The 20,670-nt window shown below is 37.9% G+C and overlaps 3 protein-coding genes across 4 annotated transcripts; all 3 read right to left on the reverse strand.

Annotated features, from left to right (window-relative positions):
• Positions 1,086–3,343, reverse strand: LOC18788483 (heat stress transcription factor B-4). Its single transcript, XM_007226426.2, has 2 exons — positions 2,458–3,343; positions 1,086–2,348 (listed from the first exon to the last, which is right to left on the reverse strand). The coding sequence occupies exons 1-2, from the start codon at positions 2,704–2,706 to the stop codon at positions 1,428–1,430; spliced, it is 1,170 nt and encodes a 389-aa protein (XP_007226488.1). The 5' UTR covers positions 2,707–3,343; the 3' UTR covers positions 1,086–1,427.
• Positions 12,792–16,085, reverse strand: LOC18792835 (probable BOI-related E3 ubiquitin-protein ligase 2). 2 transcript variants are annotated; one of them, XM_007222442.2, is made up of 5 exons: positions 15,990–16,085; positions 15,798–15,889; positions 15,602–15,702; positions 14,978–15,294; positions 12,864–13,565 (listed from the first exon to the last, which is right to left on the reverse strand). In XM_007222442.2, the coding sequence occupies exons 2-5, from the start codon at positions 15,866–15,868 to the stop codon at positions 13,038–13,040; spliced, it is 1,017 nt and encodes a 338-aa protein (XP_007222504.1). In that variant the 5' UTR covers positions 15,869–15,889; positions 15,990–16,085; the 3' UTR covers positions 12,864–13,037. The 2 variants fall into 2 exon arrangements, with proteins under 2 accessions (XP_020410887.1, XP_007222504.1); XM_020555298.1 differs by having other exon boundaries at positions 12,792–13,565; positions 15,798–16,011.
• LOC18788995 lies at positions 16,656–18,680 on the reverse strand. The gene is made up of 3 exons (XM_007222885.2): positions 17,685–18,680; positions 17,410–17,595; positions 16,656–17,317 (listed from the first exon to the last, which is right to left on the reverse strand). Exons 1-3 carry the CDS (start codon positions 18,168–18,170, stop codon positions 17,036–17,038), a joined length of 954 nt encoding a protein of 317 aa, XP_007222947.1. The 5' UTR covers positions 18,171–18,680; the 3' UTR covers positions 16,656–17,035.

A 20,670-nucleotide genomic window follows, 5' to 3' on the forward strand; every position in this document is an offset into this window, starting at 1 on the left:
TCTTGAAATAGATCTCTGTCTCGCACACTCACACAGTTTTTAATGGTCCCAAATTGCGAATACATTATCAAACGAAGGGTCAAAAAAATGCCATATGTGTAACCTGTGGCTTCGGAAATTATGTTTGGTCAAACTTTTATCAAAGCCAAAGAACAGAAGGGGTGAGAGAGAGAGAGAAGCATGCAATAAATGAAAGAAGGGGAAGGAGAAATATATAGAAGGGAAGATTCAAAGAAGGGTTTGAAGACGTTGATGAGAGAGATACTTAAAGTGGGAAAAGGCAAAGGTTTCTGGTCCAAAGAAGAAGAAGAAGAAGAAGAAGAAGAAGGAGCATAGAAGCATTGATAGAAACATTTCAAACCCACATTTTCAGTCAGTTTCTCTAACATTTCGCTTTCATCGAAAACCCCACCTTTTTTTTTTTGGTTGTTTGTTTTCATTTTCTTTGTTACTACAACAACACGTCTGTATTTGTATGTTTGTATGTATTTGTTTTTTCCTGCGTGAGCACTGACAGTTTCATGGAAACGAGAAATAGAGATTATAACCTTGATCCAACGACATGATGGCTTTCTTTTCAGTAAATCATAGTATACTTTCTTCTTTCACAATTATAGAGTGCAAGTGAGGACTGATGAGAGATAATAATAATAATTATTACACTGATCATAGTTTGATTTTGAACAACGAATTGTCATGCTGTGTCTGTCAACTGCTTTTTCATTTTTAACCATTATTTACTTACCCTTCATTTTCCTCTTTTTTTTTTCTTCTTTTTTTAAAGCCAAGTATTTTGAGGGTCACAGACTCACAGTTGTACGTATGACCCATTAATGGATGGGCTAATCAGAGAAAGCCCTAGAGGAAATTGTCAATGAACCAGACTGTATATCCTCAGCCTTTCCTTCAATGGCAAGAAGCTATCAATACCCTCTCTCTCTCTCTCTCTCTCTCTCTCTCTCTCTCTCTCTCTGAGTCTGAGGCATTAATGTAACTGAAACATTCTGGGATAAAGCTCAGAAACTGCAGAGAAGAAGAAGAAGAAAGGAAGGAGAAAAAAGAGATGCGGTAATCGAGATCAGTAATAAATTGCACCACTGAATATCAATAGATCAGCTAAAACAAAAACATGGCCATTTTGAACTTCAACTTCAAATTTAACATCTTCACTAAAGTTATATATACAGATCAGAGTAGTAGTAGCCGTCGATCACAAACACCCCACCGCACGCACACACATAATACTTTTGATCATCAACAATATCGATCATCTGACTCCATCTCATCAGACCCAAAATACAATCAACCAAGAAAAACTAGAAGAAGGAAAAAAAAATGTAAAATATCAAAAAGATATAACCTTTCAAAGTTTTGAATGTGGGATTTGATGAGTGAGGAGGAAAGCAAACTAATAATAAGTAGCTCAGCTAACATGCGGAGGGAGGCATGAGATGGAGACCTAAGTCATCTTTTTCCAAAATCAGACGAGCCTTGCTGGCCTCCATCATGCTGGTCCCATGGTTCGAGCCATACTCCTCCGGGTGCAACCGCTTCTTCGAGTGAAGCAGCGGCACCCCAAACAGCTTGGTATTTTTGCACCCATTGCTACTGGGTTGTTGCTGGTCTTCCAGAATCGTCACTGAGCTGCTCTTGGACGTGGTGTTGCTCGGGCTGGAAGAGTTCATAACATGATGGTGGGTCGTCGTAGACATGTGAGGGGTTTGCTTAGCATTTGTAGCAGGAGCTGGATAGTACCCAAGAAGCTGGTTGAAATTATTACTAGGCTTAGTAGCAGTAGCAGCAGGAGCCATGGAATTCGGAGGAGGGTTACAGAGAAGCAAAGAAGAAGGGTAGGAATTGCTTGGAGCCACAGGCTTGACATGATTCTGAACAAAGTAGATGATGTCGTTGTAGAGTTTTCTCATGTGGGCTAGCTCTGACATCAGCATGGAGTTGCTCCGCCGCAGCCTCTCATTGTCCTCCGCCAAGCCCGTCACCGACGCATTATTAATACTCATAAAATTATTATTGTTGTTGTTGTGATTGTTAATACCTCCGGTTGGTGATGGGAGAGGTGGTGAGTCCGAGTCACACCAGTTGGGCGGCTCGTCCGAGTCGGAGGGGGAGATGCTGCCACGACTAGGGAAGGGGAAGAAGCTCGGATGATGGTGGCCGTTGATGCCGAGTGGCGAATGCGAGTTGTGGTGGTGGTGGTGGTGGTGGCTGAAACCCACCTGATGAGGCTGAGCTGTCTTTCTTCTATGGATCTCACAGAGCAAATGCTTCTCTCCTTTCTTGAAGAACTCATTGGCAAACTCCCATCTGTCCGGTACAATCTTCCTAAAACCCTAGAAACCCCAACAACAACAAAACGACGCCGTCAGTGAAAATCAAATAAAACACACGAACAAAACCAAAAAAATTTGTGTGATGAATTTTATGTATGTTATCACGTACGTAGGTGTTGAGCTGGCGGACGAAGCTGGAGAAGTTGTTGTGCTTGAAGTAGTTGGGGAGGAGGTCGCGGGCGAACTCGGGAGGGCGCCAAACGACGAAGGTGGCGTCGTCTTCGCCCCACGAGACGATGTGGTCGGTGGCCGGATCATCCACGAGCTGGTACGTTTTGGTCAGGAAGGGAGCCGGCACCGACTTGTGCGAGTCGAGGGAGAGCAATATGCCCTCACAATTGTCCATCATCAGAGCCATTGATTTGACAAGAGAAAGAGATCTGAGCTCAGAAGAAGAAATGGAGCTTCTTGTGAGAGAAAGAGAGTGAGAGAGAGAGAGAGAGAGAATGAATGAATGTTTGTGTGAGAAAGTTGGGGGATAAAAATGTTGGAGAAAAAGGGGTGGTTTGTGGTGTACTAGTAGTAGCTAGTAGTGTGTTGTGTTTATTTGCTTTTTTGTTTTTGTTTCTGTTTTTGTTTTTGTTTTTTTAATGAAATAAAATGGGGATATGATATGATATATGATAATATTAAAATTTTGTTTCCCTCCTCGGTTATGTAGTGAGAGAGAATATGTGTCTGTCTGTCTAGGACTGTGAAATAAGGGCCTTTCAAGACAAACCCGTGACCTCTTTCTTTCTTTCTCTCTCTCTCTCTCTCTCTCTCTCTCTCTCACATACATGCTGTCTTTTGTACTGACAATCGATCCCGCGCACACCCACTTAAAAATCACGCACAGGAGGAGGATGGTGCAGGGTCTGTGTACCCTCCCGTCTCATTGTGTGTCCTGAAATGACCATGGTGCCCCCTCCCTCCACCTTCCTCTTTTTTTTTTCCTTTAATTTATTGATTTTTGTACTGAATAGAGACAGTAAAAAACTCGGTCTGGTTGGTTACTTACAACTTACAAGCTATACATGTCTATAATTCCTTTTCCTTTTGCTAGGCCTGGACCTGTTTAGAGCCTCCTGTGGTATATACAGTTGTGCAGCTTCTGCTACTGAGCTTCTGCTTCTGAGCTTGTGCTTTGATGTTAGTGGTTTTGTACCATCTCATTTAATGCAACCCAGCCCTTGACAAATAGCATAGCTTTGCATGTAAATGTACAGATCATGTCTAATCATATATTTCGACAAGTGATGTTTTTAATGTAACCCAAAAGTATGCCCTAAAAGAAACTGGGAATATTATGTATCATGGAATATATATATATATATATATATGTTGGTCCTCATGGAATATTTTATTTATTTGAAGAAAAAAATGCATGGTTATTTGAAGAGAATCTTGGAGGAGAAGCCTAGAAGGGTATGTTGGTCAAAGGAAACATTATATTATTAGTTGGGTTGGGTTGAGAGCAATGTTAAAAGAAAGAAAAAGAAAAAAAAAAAGATAGGAAGAAGAAAGGAAAGGTTTGGGTTGGGGTTCACGTCAAACGAGTGTCCTCTTTTCGATTTGTAAGTTAGCTTTTGTTGTTTAATAAGTCTGAGGCACCAAACCAAACACACAGTCTCCAATTTCTAATCCCCCATCATTTTCTACTTCTACTATTACTTACTTACTTACTTGTATCTCTCTCCTTCTCTCTCTCTCTCTCTCTAGAGAGCTGGAAGATATAAGGTAAAGGATACATCGAACTACGTGATGGGATTTAAAGCCTGTTTCTTTCTTCTTCATGACGACATTTTCTTCTCCTTCTTCTTCTTCTATTTTGCTTGCCTCTCTCTCTCTCTCTCTCTCTCTCTCTCTCTCTCTACCTTTCTCTCTTCTTCTTCTTCTTCTTCTGCTTCTTTTTTTTATCTTTTTTATTTTTGCTGCCCATAATATTCCAAACTACAATATACCATCAGGGCTAAAGAGACCTAGACATGTTCTATCTGGCCACTACAACCTTTACTCACTAGCTTACAATTCTTCTACCTCTTTCTCTCTCCCTCCCTATGCCAGCCAGCTGCTTTCGTAGTTTGGCTCTTGCTCGCTCTCGGCTCGGCTTCTCTGCTGACGTGTCCAGGTGATCCATTGAATTATTGACCCTAAAAGTTTCCATGAATCAACAACTGAAAAGAAAATTAAAATGAATATTTACAGCTTTTCCTCCCTCTATCTCTTTTGTAATGCCCCAAGAAATATTCTTTCTTTTTACACACACTACTCTCTCTCTCTCTCTCTCTCTCTCTCTCTCTCAGAGCACAGACTCTGTGAAAAGGAGTAAGATGGAGGAGGCAAGGCAAGACATATGTTTAATTTCCATCCCATTGAGAATCAAATAATAATGACCTCTGCCACACAACCAAAGTGATTCACTTTTCATTTTCAAAATTAAAAGAAAAACAAAACAGCTTATAAATTGATGTGATCTAGATTCTAAACCCATGTTTTATTTTTTGAATTTTTGAAGTGTGACAATTTAATGTGGGAATTTTGAAGAAGCTAGCTAGATTGCATGAAATTCAATGTAATAATGAAGTGGGCACTAGCAGGAAAAAAAAAAAAAAGGTAAGGGATTTATTTTGTGATAAGTGAAAGCCTGACTGCAAGGAAGTAGAGGGGTAGGGAGGGAGGGAGTAGGGACACAATCAGATGTTCCAGGGTGCAAAGTGAAAACAATAGGAAAATGATGGCTAATTATTTCACAAAGATACTCAACTGATTATTTTCATTATGGTCTATCATTCTCATTATTGGAAAAACAAAGTTAAACTCATCAAACTGTCCCAACTTCACTTCCCCACCCCCCTATAATTTCTCACTTTTTACAGTTTTCTCGGCGCTCCCCTCATTTGAAATCGGTGCAAATTTATATTCATCACCATATCATTAATCCTTTTTTTTTTTTTTACTTTTTACTTTCAAGATTTTTTTTATAGCCTAAAATACATTTGCTATGCCTGAAGAAAATGGAGAAATACATATATTTCTATGTGAAAGCATTACCTTCCGATAACCTCCCTTTTTTTAATTTTCTTTTTAATACAAGCAATATTGAAATATGGGGAAATCAAACCTAAAACTTGAAGTGCATGGATAAATACTCTTAACCACTTTAACTAAAAACTCCTTATATTTGTTTTCAGTTTTGTGGTAATCTCTATTTTGCGCTAGAATGGGCAAGTACCTATGAAAAAAAAAAAAAAAAAATTCAGTTTTATTAACAAAATATCAAGTATCAAAAAGGCAAATAGACTGGATAGAGAAGGAAAATATCCCTAACGAATATGTAGGTATAGAAATTAATATTTGCATGTGACACTGGCACACTGCAGAAGTTTATATAATTAAACAAAAAAAAGAGGGGAAATTAATTTATATATATATATATATATATATATATAGAAAATAGCATGAAGAAGCAGTGTCCGGCTTCAAGTCCCGATATTCAATAAAAATGGGAAAATTTTAATGGTTTTTTCTCCCTAGCATGAGAAGAAGAACACACATCTTCTACTACGTTCTTGGCCTGCCCTTCTCTTCTCTCTCCCAGCTCGGCCCACACATACATCTTAAACCCTGCACTCTTCTGTGCAGGCAGCAGAGATCTCTGCACCGTTTCAGCGGCTGACATGGAGAGACAGAAGCAGCTAGCTAGTCCTTTTTATTTTGAAGGGCTTCTGCTTCTGTAGGTGTAACCGCTCTCGTGATTCTTGTTTTGTTTTTTTCCTTTGCATAACATATAATTATTACCACCACCCTTTTCCCTCTTGTTCATGTTACATGCACATTTTTGGGAATTTACCGCATGTGTGTACACATTACCCATCTCTAGGCTCTAGTTTAGCTCCCACCAACCGACCCATCAATCCCAACGTACACATTTGATTAATCTCCAACCCTTTTTTTTTAAAAAAAAAAAATACAATCGATTCGAACACATGATGTCGTGTGAATGAATAATTGCTCTTAACTACTCGAACTATAAGCCTTTACAAATTACTCATACCTCAATGTGCAAGAAATCATGGGCATGCATGCATGGAGAATCGGCCTAATCCATTAACAAACGTAATTATGCGACCATGATGAAGCGTATGGATTGTTTGTTGATTGAGTAATTAATCAAGCGTGGTAGCAAGGTGAGGTAAAATGAATTATGAAGCAATTTTACCCTTTGTTTGAACAATATAAGACATATATGAGATAAGTTGAGAGGATTGAGAGGGGATGGGTCCACAGAGAGTATGGAAATCTAGAAAAACAAAGGCTGATTTCTTTCACAAGTTGTCAGCAATTCTGGACATGAATCCTTATACCGAGCCCACCACCACCATCACTACCAAAATCACACCCACCACCATCCTCTCCTAAACTACAACTCATACCCCCCAATCTCTCTCTCTAGATAGCTATGTGCTGAAGAGCAAGAAGATTCTATTCTAATTTCTAAAACGCTGTGAAAGTGAAACCAAACCCCACCTCCTCTCACATGACCACCGCCGATACCAAACAAAAGAAGAAACTATATAAATTAATTAGTGGGTTTAAAAAACACACAGATTTTTTTATTTTATTAATGAGAGTCTAATTATGATATTTTTATCCAAATACGAGAATTCCAAGGCGAGACAACTTAAAACACAGAGCGAATACGGATAAAAACCCACCATATTTAAAATGCCTAAGTGACTGATCGATACTCATGGGTTCCCTACCCATATACTTTCAACTATTATATTCTTCTTAGAAAACCCTTTCTCCTTCTTTCTAAACTGAAAAACTCAAAGAAAAAGAATCAAAATCTGTATTCTTTTCTATACGACGACAAGCCTACAAGGTTCTTTCTTCTGTCTCTTCTCAATCTCGCACTCTCTTTTGTCTTTCTTTGTGACCCCTTCCCTCCTCCTCTACCTCAATTAACCTAATTATATATATATATATATATATATATAATATGGTTTGTATTGTATGGCATGGATTTGAATTGGGGTCAAAGTGAAAGTGCTCTAGGGTTCGAATCTGCAGGTGCTGGGGGGGCTAGACAGAAACAAAATCAAAGGTCACGAGGGGATTTAGATACCACGAGGAAATGGGCATGCCATTTTTCTGAGATCATTAAAGATCAGACAAGATACCCGTTTGTCTTTGGTTCTAGCATGCCCTAATGTTAATTATATGTTTTTTTCTTTTCTTTTTTTGGTTCAATTGACGTTTCTGTCCTTAATTCTGGGCTTCTTCTACTTGTAGATCACATCCTTCTCTTCAGTCACACGGTGCAACCTTCTTCCATAAATGCATGCAGAAAAATGAGGCATGTCTTATTTGTGTATAGTTATTATAGTCCATGAATATATTAATGAAATAATTTACCGCTGAGACTGAGGGATGTGAAATTTGACAAGTGTTAGAACTCCATTTGCTTTAAGGAGGAACTCCTTTTCAATTTTAAAGAGCCAAACTTTTTTTCCGTAAAATGTCTCGATTTACATTAATTAAGGATAAATAATCCTAGTGGTAAAGCAGCAATCAATCGCCCTTATCCTCTTTATATAGTTTCCCTAAAGCTTGTTGTCACTTTAGGTGGTACTGACTTTGTGTAAAGGAATTTCATCGTCAAATGAATTCGGTTTGATTTGGTCATGTCCCTAAAATTAATCGCTTAGAACTTCGCACTAAACGATTTCAAATTACCTTAATAAAAATTAGGTTTTGATATATGTCCCCAATCTTTGTGCATGAGAAAGTCATATCTATTGGACCCAAATGAAATAATTGAAGAAGAAGTACTAGTTCTATATGTGTGTATGTCTATATATATGTACACATAGACAGATGAAAGGTTAAAAGAATAGTTTAGAGCAATAATTTAGATTTAGTTTCCATGCAAAAGGTTCAATTCTTGAAAAAAGACGTTAAAAAGCAGCTTCTCTACCCAAAGGTTTAAAAAATATATATAGACTTGCATGGCCTCCATTTTCTTTTTCAACGAATAAAAAAGTTAATTTTAACTCACTTTAGAATTACATTAAAAGGAGAGAAGAACAAGAGTTGTCTTTCATCCACTATCTTTCTCCCTTTCCTTTCCTTTTTTTCTTATCTCTTTTTTCCTTTCCCCTCTTTTATTTATTTCTTTCTTTCTTTGTTAAAGACATTCATTCATCTTCTACGTTAAAAAGAGATCCTTCTATAAACGTGTGAGAGGGACTTTATTCAAATAGTCATACATAAATAAGAGTATTTGATAGTATATTCTAAACATATATATATATATACTACAAACTCTTGCACATCAAGGTGTTCTTTTTATTTTATATTTTATACAAACCATAGTCTAAACATATCTAACTTCTATGGACATGAAGATTCGAACTTGGGTGTAAAGTGACGAACTCACTGACTTAATCAACTGGCGTAATAAGCAGCATTTGGTCTTGCTTAGCAAGTTAAAGACAATATAAACATTGATGATGGTGGTGATGTTTCTACATGCATGATATGATATTTGGAGCCTAAGATTCCACTAATAACATACTTTTGAATCGGTGCCATATTATCAACCATGGCCGACCTCGCATGTCTTATAAAGATGGGACCCCAATTAAATAAGTTTTTAGTACAATCTAATCTATGTATGACCTAAACATGATTAGCCAAAAAAGTATGAGTCACCGAATGTCAAAAAAGAAAGACATATACCACATCATAATATGCACAGAAGAAAAGGGAATGTTAGAATGGTTGGTTTTTTTGTGTGATTTGCAAGTTAGAATAGAATAGAAAAGAAAGAAAGAAAGAAAGAATTACAAGTAGAGGGGAACATAAAGGCTGTTGGATCACATGCACATCACATTCCTTTTTCTTCTTCTCTTCTCTTCTTTTTATACTGTGGTGGCTCATGAACGTTCCTTCATAAAGAAAAGGTCTTTGAAAATTTTGGGCCCCGCAGGGCTCTCAAGGCTGCTGCTGCTGCAAATTACGAATTAATTCCCCTTGCTTAAATATATATATACTTCCTCAATCCAAGGGATTCCCATGAGATGATGAATTAAGCTCATGTGGGGTCCTCCATCATCCTCACCATCATTTCATGCATATACAAGAACAAGACCCACCTCTCTCTCTCTCTCTCTCTCTCTCTCTCTCAGAGTCTCACGTCCATTTACTTACACAAAGCAAAGTGCTTAAAGTGGCATTTTTTCTGCTTCTGATGCCAGCCAATAATGCATCATATAAAAATGGTAAGCCCCTCCCCCCACCCCCTTCTCATCATCGAAATCTGGTGAAATTTAATTATTTATATTCACTATATCCATATCCATATCTATATCGTAATCGATCTTATGGATTCCTCATTCATCGATTGATTATTATGAAGCCATCACAAATTGATCATTGCATGGCATTTGCATGTGCTAATTTTGTTTCATACAATTTTCTTTTAATTTCTATTAATTAGTACATATATATTTCCATAATCATACAAATATTATTGCCAACTAATTATCCACTAAGGAAACCCTTTTTTGGCTGCTCAATCATGTCATCGGACATAAAGTTTCTAAACGATCTGATACACAAATCATATTATATCGTGACATAATATATATGTTACACCTAACTTATTGTCATATTATGTCCAATGGTCACCCTCATTTGTAACATAAAATTGGAAAGATTAGCTCAGTTTTCTTTGTCGTTATATTACAACTTTCTTCGCGGTATGGAGATCCTCCTGATATCGTTCAAGATGTTCTGCTAACATATAGTACTTTGTAATTCGAAAAAGAAAAAAGGAAGATAAGGCAAGGCATGCACAAAATGTGGTTATATTGATTGATTCACCATGCAAGTCACACGCATCAATTGAAGAAGATAAATTAATGTTGAGGAGCACTAGAGGTTCTAAGTAGGATCTGAAGAGCTTATGGACAGGGACGTGAAGTTAAGGTGGGTTTCTTCTATTTCTAGGACCACCAACATATATATTATAAGCTACTGTTTGCCAAAAGTTGAAACCAACATTGGAACAACCTATGTCCATGTGACACACTCAAATTTGGCTTTTATTTGCAGAGAAGGGTGAAATTGTCTCACGTCCCTCCAAACACCATGGGATACGTACAAATATATGAGACAATCTCCTAATGCTTGTGGAACTTTGAACTGTAAAGTGTTCTATTTGGATGACTGATCGAATTGGACGTTGTCTTTTTTTTCTTCTTTCTTTTTCTGAAAAAATATTGAACAACTTTTCTTTCCTTTTTTTCTTTTTTTTTGGGGGGGTCTTGGCGGGGGCCATGCATGCACTCATATATTATTTGAAATTATATTGCATTCAAGAATTTGGAGGAGGAGAAGAAGAAGAAGAAGAAGAAGTGTTTCTTACGCACGAATCCTAAAACCATCCATGGAGATATGATATGCGAACCTCTTTTTCCCTAGTGCAATTATCTGTCTCATTGGCATTGGGTGTATCGTATCTAGATAACAGTTGATTTAGACGGACCACAATTATCTAATAATGAAACCCAATTGTTAAACCTACTACTTTCTTCATAATTATTACCTTGTTTGAATTCTTTGCTGAAAAGAAATTAAAAATTCCAAATTGATAAAATCTCAGACACCCAAATACAATGGCAAAAAAGAAAAGAAATAGAAGGATATTATGTATTGAAGATATGGCGATCAGAAAAGCTCATGGATTCACTTTAGAATGAAATGGGATCGATGGAATAACTTTTGACTGTGAGAGAATATAAAGCTGGAGCCCCAAATATACTTTCACTAACATACGAACGTCTGGTGAAAAGAAGGCAAAGAGATACAAAGTGGAATGAAGCCACGAAAAGGCTGGGCAAAGTCCCCACAATAGAAACAAGAAATAAAAGAAAGTGAACCAAAATAAAATCCACAGCTTTATAGGGAATAAGGAGGAGGAGGGGTTGGAATGATTGCACTGATCAGGTAAAGTTTCAATCTTGATCCTCTTCTTCAATTCAATAAATAAATATGGAAATTAATTCATATGTAATAAACCCATCTAGTCTAATTCATTCATTCATTCACGGACTTTTAGGAAATTAAGAAGAGAGAGAGAGAGAGAGAGAGAGAGAGAGAGAGAGAGAGAGAGAGAGGTCATGTTGATGTAGTTAATTAGGGAGAGAAAAAAAAAAGGCAAAAAAAAAAGGTGCATGAGCTTGAGTATGACAGGACTTAGTTCGGCTGGGGTTTGCGGTGGTGGAAGTGGAGGTGGAAATAATAATGATAATAGAAATAATAATAGCAATAATAATGGAGTTGCTAGTTGCAATTTGGTAGAGAGAGAGAGAGAGATAATAGTTTTACAATCATGGGGGAAGCATATTCACTTTCCTCTTTGTCATCACTTTCTAAGGCATGATTAGAAAAAAGTTGATCAATCTTCTCCCTCCCTCCACCAAAAGCAACTTCAATTTCCCTCCCTTCACTTTTCTCTAACACCAACCCAAAACTATTACCTTCCTCCCAAGATTCATACCATATTATAATATTTGGGCAGAAAATTGTATTCATTTCATACTTTTATTATTACCATTAAATTTAAAGGTAAATTATTAGATCATATTGGGCTACTTTTCTTAGGCTAACTGGCTTGGCTCAGCTACTTTTCTTAATCTCCTTGTGGGTTGCGTTGCGTATCATAGAAATCCACCTACAAGGTTTCTTGGCCCTGGTTGGAGGGCTGGAAAGAAAACAAATTAACAAGAAAATGGGCCGGACTTTATCATGTCCCATTGCAGGCCAGTTCAGTTGCTTTATTAGGCCCATGAACATGCTCTCTTCTAGCTATTAACGGGTCGCCATGTCGGGCCGGGTAACGGGTCACCGTGTCAAACCAGTTCATACAACATTTTTTCAGTTCTCACCCATAAAGAGTTTAGCAGGTGGAGTATACAACAGAGGTGTTAGAGCCTTGCACGTTACATACGGTATTGTTCAGCAAACCTAGCTAATACCTTGTTCAAGAAGGCAACATAATCTCAACTCTCAAGTCATATTGTATCACAAGCAATAATTGACTAATCAAATGCAGCCACGTAATACAATCCTGCTCATGGTTCATGAATCATGAATGGTTCACTTCACAGTTGGCTAACCACTCTCCTACTTTTCGAGTTCCTAAATTTGACACCCCATACAAGTTATTGCACCAAAGAAGACGAGCATGTCACACATTCAATTACGTAACAATCTCAGACACAAATAAAATCATATATAGAAATGGCATGTCTCCAATTTACATTATGAAGAAACTAGTATGCTTTAAACATCAGCAGCTGCAGAATATCTAAGATTTAGGTTCAAAGGAGCCCTTCCTTTTGGGAGGTTCAAAAGGAAGGTTCAATTGATTGATGTTTGTTCGGTAAGACGAAACAAAGTATTTCAGAATTCATATAGAAACAAACATATAGAAGAGTATAAGAATATTTAGAATCATGCTACTATTCACAAAACGGCTAATGCCAATGCTGCTCTTTGCTCTTAAGCCCTATTTTTGGATGGCCAAATAATGGCAGTCTTGTGCTCAAGCGAGCAATCATCAGATGACAACAACAATGCATATGACTTAAGACATATGACTTCGACATGAAAATAAGAGCTTTGACGCGTAACGCATTACAAATATACCTCCATGCCGATAAACTTAGAGGACTGACACAGAGGACAAAGGCTAAGCTTACTTTCACAATCTTTACATAGGCAAAGATGCTTACAAGGTAATAGAAGCATGCACACTTCATTGACTCTGCAGGCCTTGCAACTCATCATCTCTTTCACGTCATTGTTCTCCTTGCAAAACATATCAAAATTGAGGGTACGGCCATTGCAGCAAGAAGCTGTATCATCTACCTCACTGTCACCACATCCTTCTTTACTATCTCTACTTTGAGCATATACATGCTGAAGACTGAACCTTAGAGATGATATCATGTTTTCGTTGCGCCTGGCTAGCTGTTGCCAAGCACCTGCTTCAACAGTCAACTGTTCCATTCGTTCTTCAAGCTCCATATTCTTCTTGTTAATGCTCTCCACTTCTGCTTCTTTCTCTCGCAGCTTCTGAAGGACTTTTTCTTCTACAACCGAGAGGGTCTGAAGTTGGGTAGCTTGGACCTTCTCCAGGATATTTTGCCGCAATCGGTCACCCTATAAATAGGAAAAAAGATATTTAAATTTAGTTTAGAAGAATTATAAAAATGTAGTCGTTGCTAGTAAGTAAACACATGCACATGAAAAGCAACCACCAGAAAGCAATGGTGACCACAGCAAGCCAAAAGTGGAAGGGCCAACACAGAAATCCGAGAGAGATTCCTTAAGGACAAAAGAAGTTGCAAGATTTACTAGAATAAGAAAACTACTTCTTTATCCATTTCGATAACTTATTTCTTGCCAAAACAACAGCTGTCAACCCTCAAGCGTCGAGAAGTAAAAAAGAAACATACATCCAAACTCTCTGGGAGTATCTCCCACACAAGCAACATAAATAGAGCATAACGTAGTTCCAGAACCTTCCTAAAAGATGGCATCGAAGTGAGACAGACAAAACCCCCCACAAGGAATCTAACAAGCAAAAGAGGACTTAACCATGAACATACAGAACTAAACTTTCCTTCACACCATCACATCTTCTACGTCCATAAGCACCATTAGCAACAAATCATCTTTGAAGGACTCGCCAGTATAAATAGGCATTAACCACAAGGATCCTCCATCAAAATGGAATACTTGCAATATTAGACAAATATCAGGTTTTAGCAAAATCTAGCTCAGTTTAATTAATTCAGCCTCCCATTGTTAAATTAATGATTCCAATTTATTCGATACAGTTCATAGTTGGATTGTATCTACATCAGTGCAAAGGAAGAATCAAATTGTCAAACTACGGTTGGGCAAAGATATTTATTATTAAAAGATCTGCCATAAATTTAGTAACACATGGCAGATCTTTTGGTTATATATATCGAATCATAATTGGACGAACATCATACTCCAAATGGACACAAACATTATCCGTGATGTTCAACCGTCAAATGTATTTGATAAGTTGGATAATCTTTTGAGTAGCATCTTGAATTAAATTACATGACACATACTCTAATCATAATGACCTTAAATGTAAAAAGACATTCCATAACTGCAATAGGTTAGATTATTATGTTACACGTATACACTTTGGGTTTTGAACACTGTTGAAATATTACTTAGCCAATAGGATTTAGACTAAACTTAACCAGGTATCACACCATACATATCATTAATTGAAAATCAAACCATGCTTTTATAGAATGAAATCATTCGAAACGAAATCCATGAAACTGCGATCAAAACTTTAGATGTTCAAACCAACACATAAACCCAACACACATGACATGATCAGCAAAACAATGACACAATCCCACTATAAACATATATGAAACTGGGAGACCAGTTATGAGCAGATTAAGTAAACCATGCTCTTATAAACACTAAATAGTAAATCCTTTTGCAACCTTGTAAATCAGTTCCTACAATATATTCAACAAAGCAACAAGATAAGGTCTTTGCAAAAGAAACCAGACCTGATCCTTGAGGAACCTATCAATCTCAGCATCCTGTCGTTGTAGCTCATGATCCACGTCATCCCCGATGAGTGACAGCAATGCCGAGTCCCCGGTAGAAGCCATTCTAGTATTGTCAAGGGACAAGCCCAAGCCCGTGGAGACTGATCTCGGTTGCAGTAACTCAACAGACGATATCTGTGAGTTGTTCTCCAAGAAATCCTGTTCCTTGAGTTTTTTCCTTTTGGATTCGAAGCCATATTGCCATTGCAAATCAGCTCCATTATCACTGCCGTCTGTTGCAGCGACTGGACCGGGTGCAAACCCCACTACATGAACTGAAAAAATACCGCTAAATTTAGGTAATGTTGCACAAGCTGAAGGTTAAAGAAAAGATATAAGGCCGTTGCTAAGACAATTAGGGAAAGATAAGAAAAATAAAGCCTTAATTAATTAAAGTCTCGCGCTTTCTGCAGTTTAGTTCCTAAAAGATGATAAATTTAGCTCAAATTCGCAGCAAGAAGATCACTTTTTCAACGAATTTTCAATTTCTGAGCTATAGTTTGTCACAAATTCTCGGCAGCCAAACGGAGCATAAAAAAATAAAAAAATAAGAAAAAGAAAAGAGGAGGAAAGAGAAATTACAGGGTGGAACATAAGGGGGATGCTGCGAGTGATCTTGTAAAGTGCTGGGGTCGTAATAGGCCATCGCCGGCGTCATATGACCGTCGATTGTGTACAAATTTCTACAACAAAAATGTGAAGAAAAAAAAAGAAGCTTAAAAAAAAAGAAATGGAAAAATTATTATTAGAGGAACTTGAAGAAGAAGAAGAAAATTACCTGAAAGACTTAGAAGATTGTTGTTGTTGGGGTGGGTAGTGCTGTTGAAAGTGGTGTTGAGGAAGAGCCATAACTCATGAAGCTGAGAGAGTCTGAGACACACACAAATTTCAGAATTAAATTGATCCTCCTGAGGCAGAGAGAGAAAGAGAGGAGAGAGAGAGAGAGAGAAGGGGAGGGGGGGTTACTTACTTGTGTCATATGCACAACTGGCGAGCTGGCCGTGGGAAGATTCCATCTTTAATTTTATCGCTTGTCCTCATTAATATTTTTATTATTTATCATCAATTTGCAATTCGTGGGCAACTTCGTAAATTTAGCACATTTTACCAGCAAGGGGAAGGACCCTTCGCGGTAGTTGACTCCTACATTCGTTGGACCTCTGTACCGGGCAGGCGGTCCAATATCGGCGACTCATTCATGGGCCTGATAATCGTTTTCTAGCCCGGTCCATGTTTTGCACGCACAAAAGGTTAAAACTTAGTTCTATTCTATAAATTATCATCATTTTTGTAATGAAATTTGATTCAGTGACACGGACTTGTAGCTCAAGTAATTAAGAATAGTTATTCATTCACTTAAGGTTATGTATTCGAATTCCCTTCCCTCAATGTCGCTTGTGTCAAACAGTGTCAAAAGTTTCTCTTGGGAATGAGAATGGACAATGTCTATTGCAATGACTAGTTTCATCATGGATTTTAATCCCGTTTTTGACTTAATTTGTCAAACACATGATTTGATAAATAAATTTAGTAATAAATGGGGTAGATCAGCATCAGTATTCAGTGGATAGAAAATGCTGGCCAGTTTTCGGTGCCAAAATTCGCCATACCATCATTCACCAAAGGGTGGAGATGCTTTTGAAACTTTTGAATGAGATTTGCATTATTGAGAATAAATAAATAATTTCTTACTTTTACAAAAAAAAAAGAAAAAGAAAAAGAAAAGAAAGATAAATAAACAAGGGAGAAGGTAATATGACTACCCAATATCGTAAAATACAACCTGTAATCAACACTCTCCGGGCACTCGGGCAGCCCAACAGGTCCAAAACCGCGTTTTCTCACTCTCTGCTCGTCCCAAAAAAAAAAAAAAAAGCTCTCTGCCCGGTATGCCCGTACAACTCTGGAACTTGCCCGCTGAGTTGGCCACCACTTGTTCTCTTCAGTCTTCAACGAAAAGAAACAAAGAAAGAATAAAAAATTATAATTTATGTGCGCCTCCTCCTTTTCTGTCAATCAACTAGTGGTGCAATTCTTGAGCGAGATTGGAACGTTGAGCTTTTTGGGATCGAAAGTTACAGAACACTGAATTCGCCTGTTGAATTTTGGCTTCACCAGCTTGCCCAAGACGTAGGCTCGAGATCGAATCACGAAGTTCAATTGGAGAGGCACTGGCAGCGCCGTCGTCCCTGTTGAGGTGCTCATGCTCGCGCCACTGCCATAAAGCGGAATTTTATTGCCGATCACTGACACAGAGATCGATCTCTGGCTTTTTCTCGACTGATAAAACTTCTTAATCTGCAGAACCCAATTGAGATTAACAATGCAATTGATGAAAGTTCAAAACGTTTTTGCTTTTAGCGATGGCGACTGAGAGTCGATGGACTTACAGTTCCAGAGGCTATGGTGATTTGGGAGTAGGATAGATCTAGGGGTTTTGGCGAGACGTGCATCCCGAAGAATGTGCCAGTGTTGCGAAATGTGAACTTCACTGTCGAATTGACTGAGATCATATCAGTGGCCACGCCAGTAGCATCCGAGCCAGCTTGAATCTTGAACTGTTCGAACGTAACACTCTGCAATTAAACAAAATTAACGCGAATTAGTAACGACCCAGAAAGTCAATTATCAAAATGAAGCTTCAGGACGAGATAATCGAACCAACCTTCATGGTGATCTTGGGTTTCATGGGCTTACTGGCACCCCAGAGAATCAGAGAGAACATAGAGAATAGCAGGAAGAAGCCGAGGACGAAAGCGGGAAAATAACAGCGGCGAGGAAAGCCCTTGGACCCCTCTTCGCCTTCCAGAAGGCCTTCCTCTTCGATCACAGCCTGCTCCTTCCACGGCTTCTGACCCTTCCGGTGGTGGCGCGACCCGTCGTTGGGGTTGATCTTTCTGGATCCGGGTTTCAGAGACCCGGAGAACCGGGTGGAGGAGGACTCGCGGGAGTGGCGGCCGACGGAGGAGTGAGAGTGGGGCGGGGAGCCGACGGGGCTGAGCACGGGGGTGGACTGAAACGACGTCGTGGTCTTCTCGCCGTCGTGCGAGTCACGTGAGGGGCTCTGGACGTAGTAGACTGGGCGGCGGGGAGATCTGGTGGGAGACGACGCCGCGAGGCTCGTGACCTCCGAGTCGGTCTTGGCGTGCATTGTGTGGGGTTTGTTTGGGTCGTCGTCTTCAATTGCAGTGCTGTAATGGAGGGGGGTGCTCTAAAAAGGAGAGGGTAGATGGTGTGGGGGGGGTTAGGGTATGATTAGGATTTACGAACGGGGGGTTTGAGTTAAGGGGGGGACTTGGAGTAATATTATACCTTTCTGCAATGGAGAGGAAGACAAAAGTGCTGATTTTAATTTTTAATTAGTGGGTAAATGTTTGTGCTTGTGTTTGGTGGGTGCGTGGGAGAAAAGTTTTGGGTAGACGAAACAGCGAGGAACTTAATTAACTGACAGACATATCACAGTTGGCACCGCGCGCCTATGATGCCAAATTGAATATTAAGTCTATGTTATTATAAATCGATAAATTAAAATAAATATAAATATATGTAAGTGATCGAATATATATCAATTCGATTTGTTTGTTAGTGTTCTTTGTTGTAAATGCATGAGTTGGTGGATGACCACCATACCTCTTAATATTCCACCGTTGGATTTTATGTAACCGATACACTAAGTATTTGTAATTAGTACTTGTAACCTATAGGTATATTGTAAATGATGGTATTCAATCTCCTATCTTGTAAGCCTATAAATAGGTGGTTCTACCAAAGATTAATGAAGGAATAAACATGGTGAAGCTTTATCTTTAGCATATCACTTCTCTCTACATTTTCTCCCTCTAGTTTTATAACACGTTATCAGCACGACATTGCTCTTGGTATGTTTTCTTTCTCTGAATTTTCTTTCTTCTTATATGAACTAGAGTCATCACATGGTATAGAGTTTCTTTGTACTCACCATCAGACTTCATCATGCTTGTTTAAGAAAAAAAAATTCTTATTCTTATTACACATGAATATAATGCCATGTTTTTGTTTTTATTTGTTTGTTTATTTAATTTTAAGTATGATCTTAATTATTATGATGAGTTTGAATTATACAAAAGATCAGGAGCCCGAAGTTCCGTGATCCTCATCATATAACTAGATTAGGATGTAGAGTCCTTTTGATTGAATCAGAACCTGAAGTTCTTTGATTCCAAATAATTGAGGGCGTGAAGTTCCGCGAATTTAAAAAGCACATAAGGACATAAAACTCCTCGATTTTGTATTAATCAAAATCAGAATTCCATGAGGCCTACATATGTCAAGAACTTGAACCAGAAGTTTCGAGTGCATATACATCGATTTGAGTATGAAGTTCAAAGCACAACTATTAATTCAATTTATTTAGATCTACGTATTCGTACCTGAAGTTTCGAATATATATTGATATGAACCTGAAGTTCATAGTTTTTCATGGATCTTAATACTATATATGAACTTGAAGTTCATTATTTATTTGTGCCTATATGAACCTGAATTGGTTGGAAATCCAATTCTTAAACTTGTAGTTTTATCTACATATTGAATCCACATTAATATTGGATTATCTTGGAATTTCATAATCTTTAATTGATTTATTTTATTCCTTGTTTATACCACTTTACTTATTTTATTATATTTTATTTTATTTATGTTAGGTTATTAATTAATTTCGTTTTACAATGGTAATGTTTTGTATTACCGCCCCAATATTGATAGCCAGAGGCGTCTATTGGAGAAACTTCCTACTTTCTTTTGTGGGTAGGAAGTTTATGATGTTATGAACCAAAAGTTCTTGAGGCCCCAATATTACACAACTATTATAGTTGAAGATTATGATGTCATGAACTAAAAGTTCATTGACCGAATAACTTTTATGTTGTGACGTGACTATCTTGGCAATCCATGTCCCACAATGATGCATAAGATTTTTATAAATTTGTAAGGACATCGTTTAAAGACTCAAATTATTGTCTTGTCCAACAATATCATTACAAAGAACGCTCACAAATAAAAGCTGTCATAAGATCATCTCAGTCAAAAATTGACTTTGAGCCATCTTTCCTGAAATAATTCAAGGGGATATTTGTGAGCCTATACAACATCTAATTATGGATCACTTCACCAGTTTTACTGAATGTGCCTACTAAAATGGTCACATATTTGATAACGACTGTGAGTTTATTTTCCTACATTTTGAGACAATTTTCCCGCCGTTAGGGGGAGAAATGACAATTCCTAAAGAACGTCGTGAAATAGTGTTGAATCAATCCGCTTTTGTCTCATCAAGATAATGCATATATAAGTTGTACATATGCTAACATGGATTGATATTCTCGTATCACAATCCATTAACATGGTGACTATATATATAATGCATGCCTGAAGCATGTCAGAAATATAGGTTCTAAAGACTTAACTCCTCAGAAATGGAGATTATTTGAAAAATTCAAGCCCTATAAAAAATAACGCTCTATAGGAGGTTATAATCCACATATTCTAAATAATTCATTGTAAAAGAGATGTTTGTCCCATAAGTGACAACATAAGCCCCTGAAGAGGCATTGGTACCCCAAAGCAATGAGATGATTATAAATTATGCATGTGCATGCACATAAGAATTGTGG

This window comes from Prunus persica, chromosome G1 (assembly GCF_000346465.2).
Source record: "Prunus persica cultivar Lovell chromosome G1, Prunus_persica_NCBIv2, whole genome shotgun sequence".
Lineage (NCBI taxonomy): Eukaryota > Viridiplantae > Streptophyta > Magnoliopsida > Rosales > Rosaceae > Prunus > Prunus persica.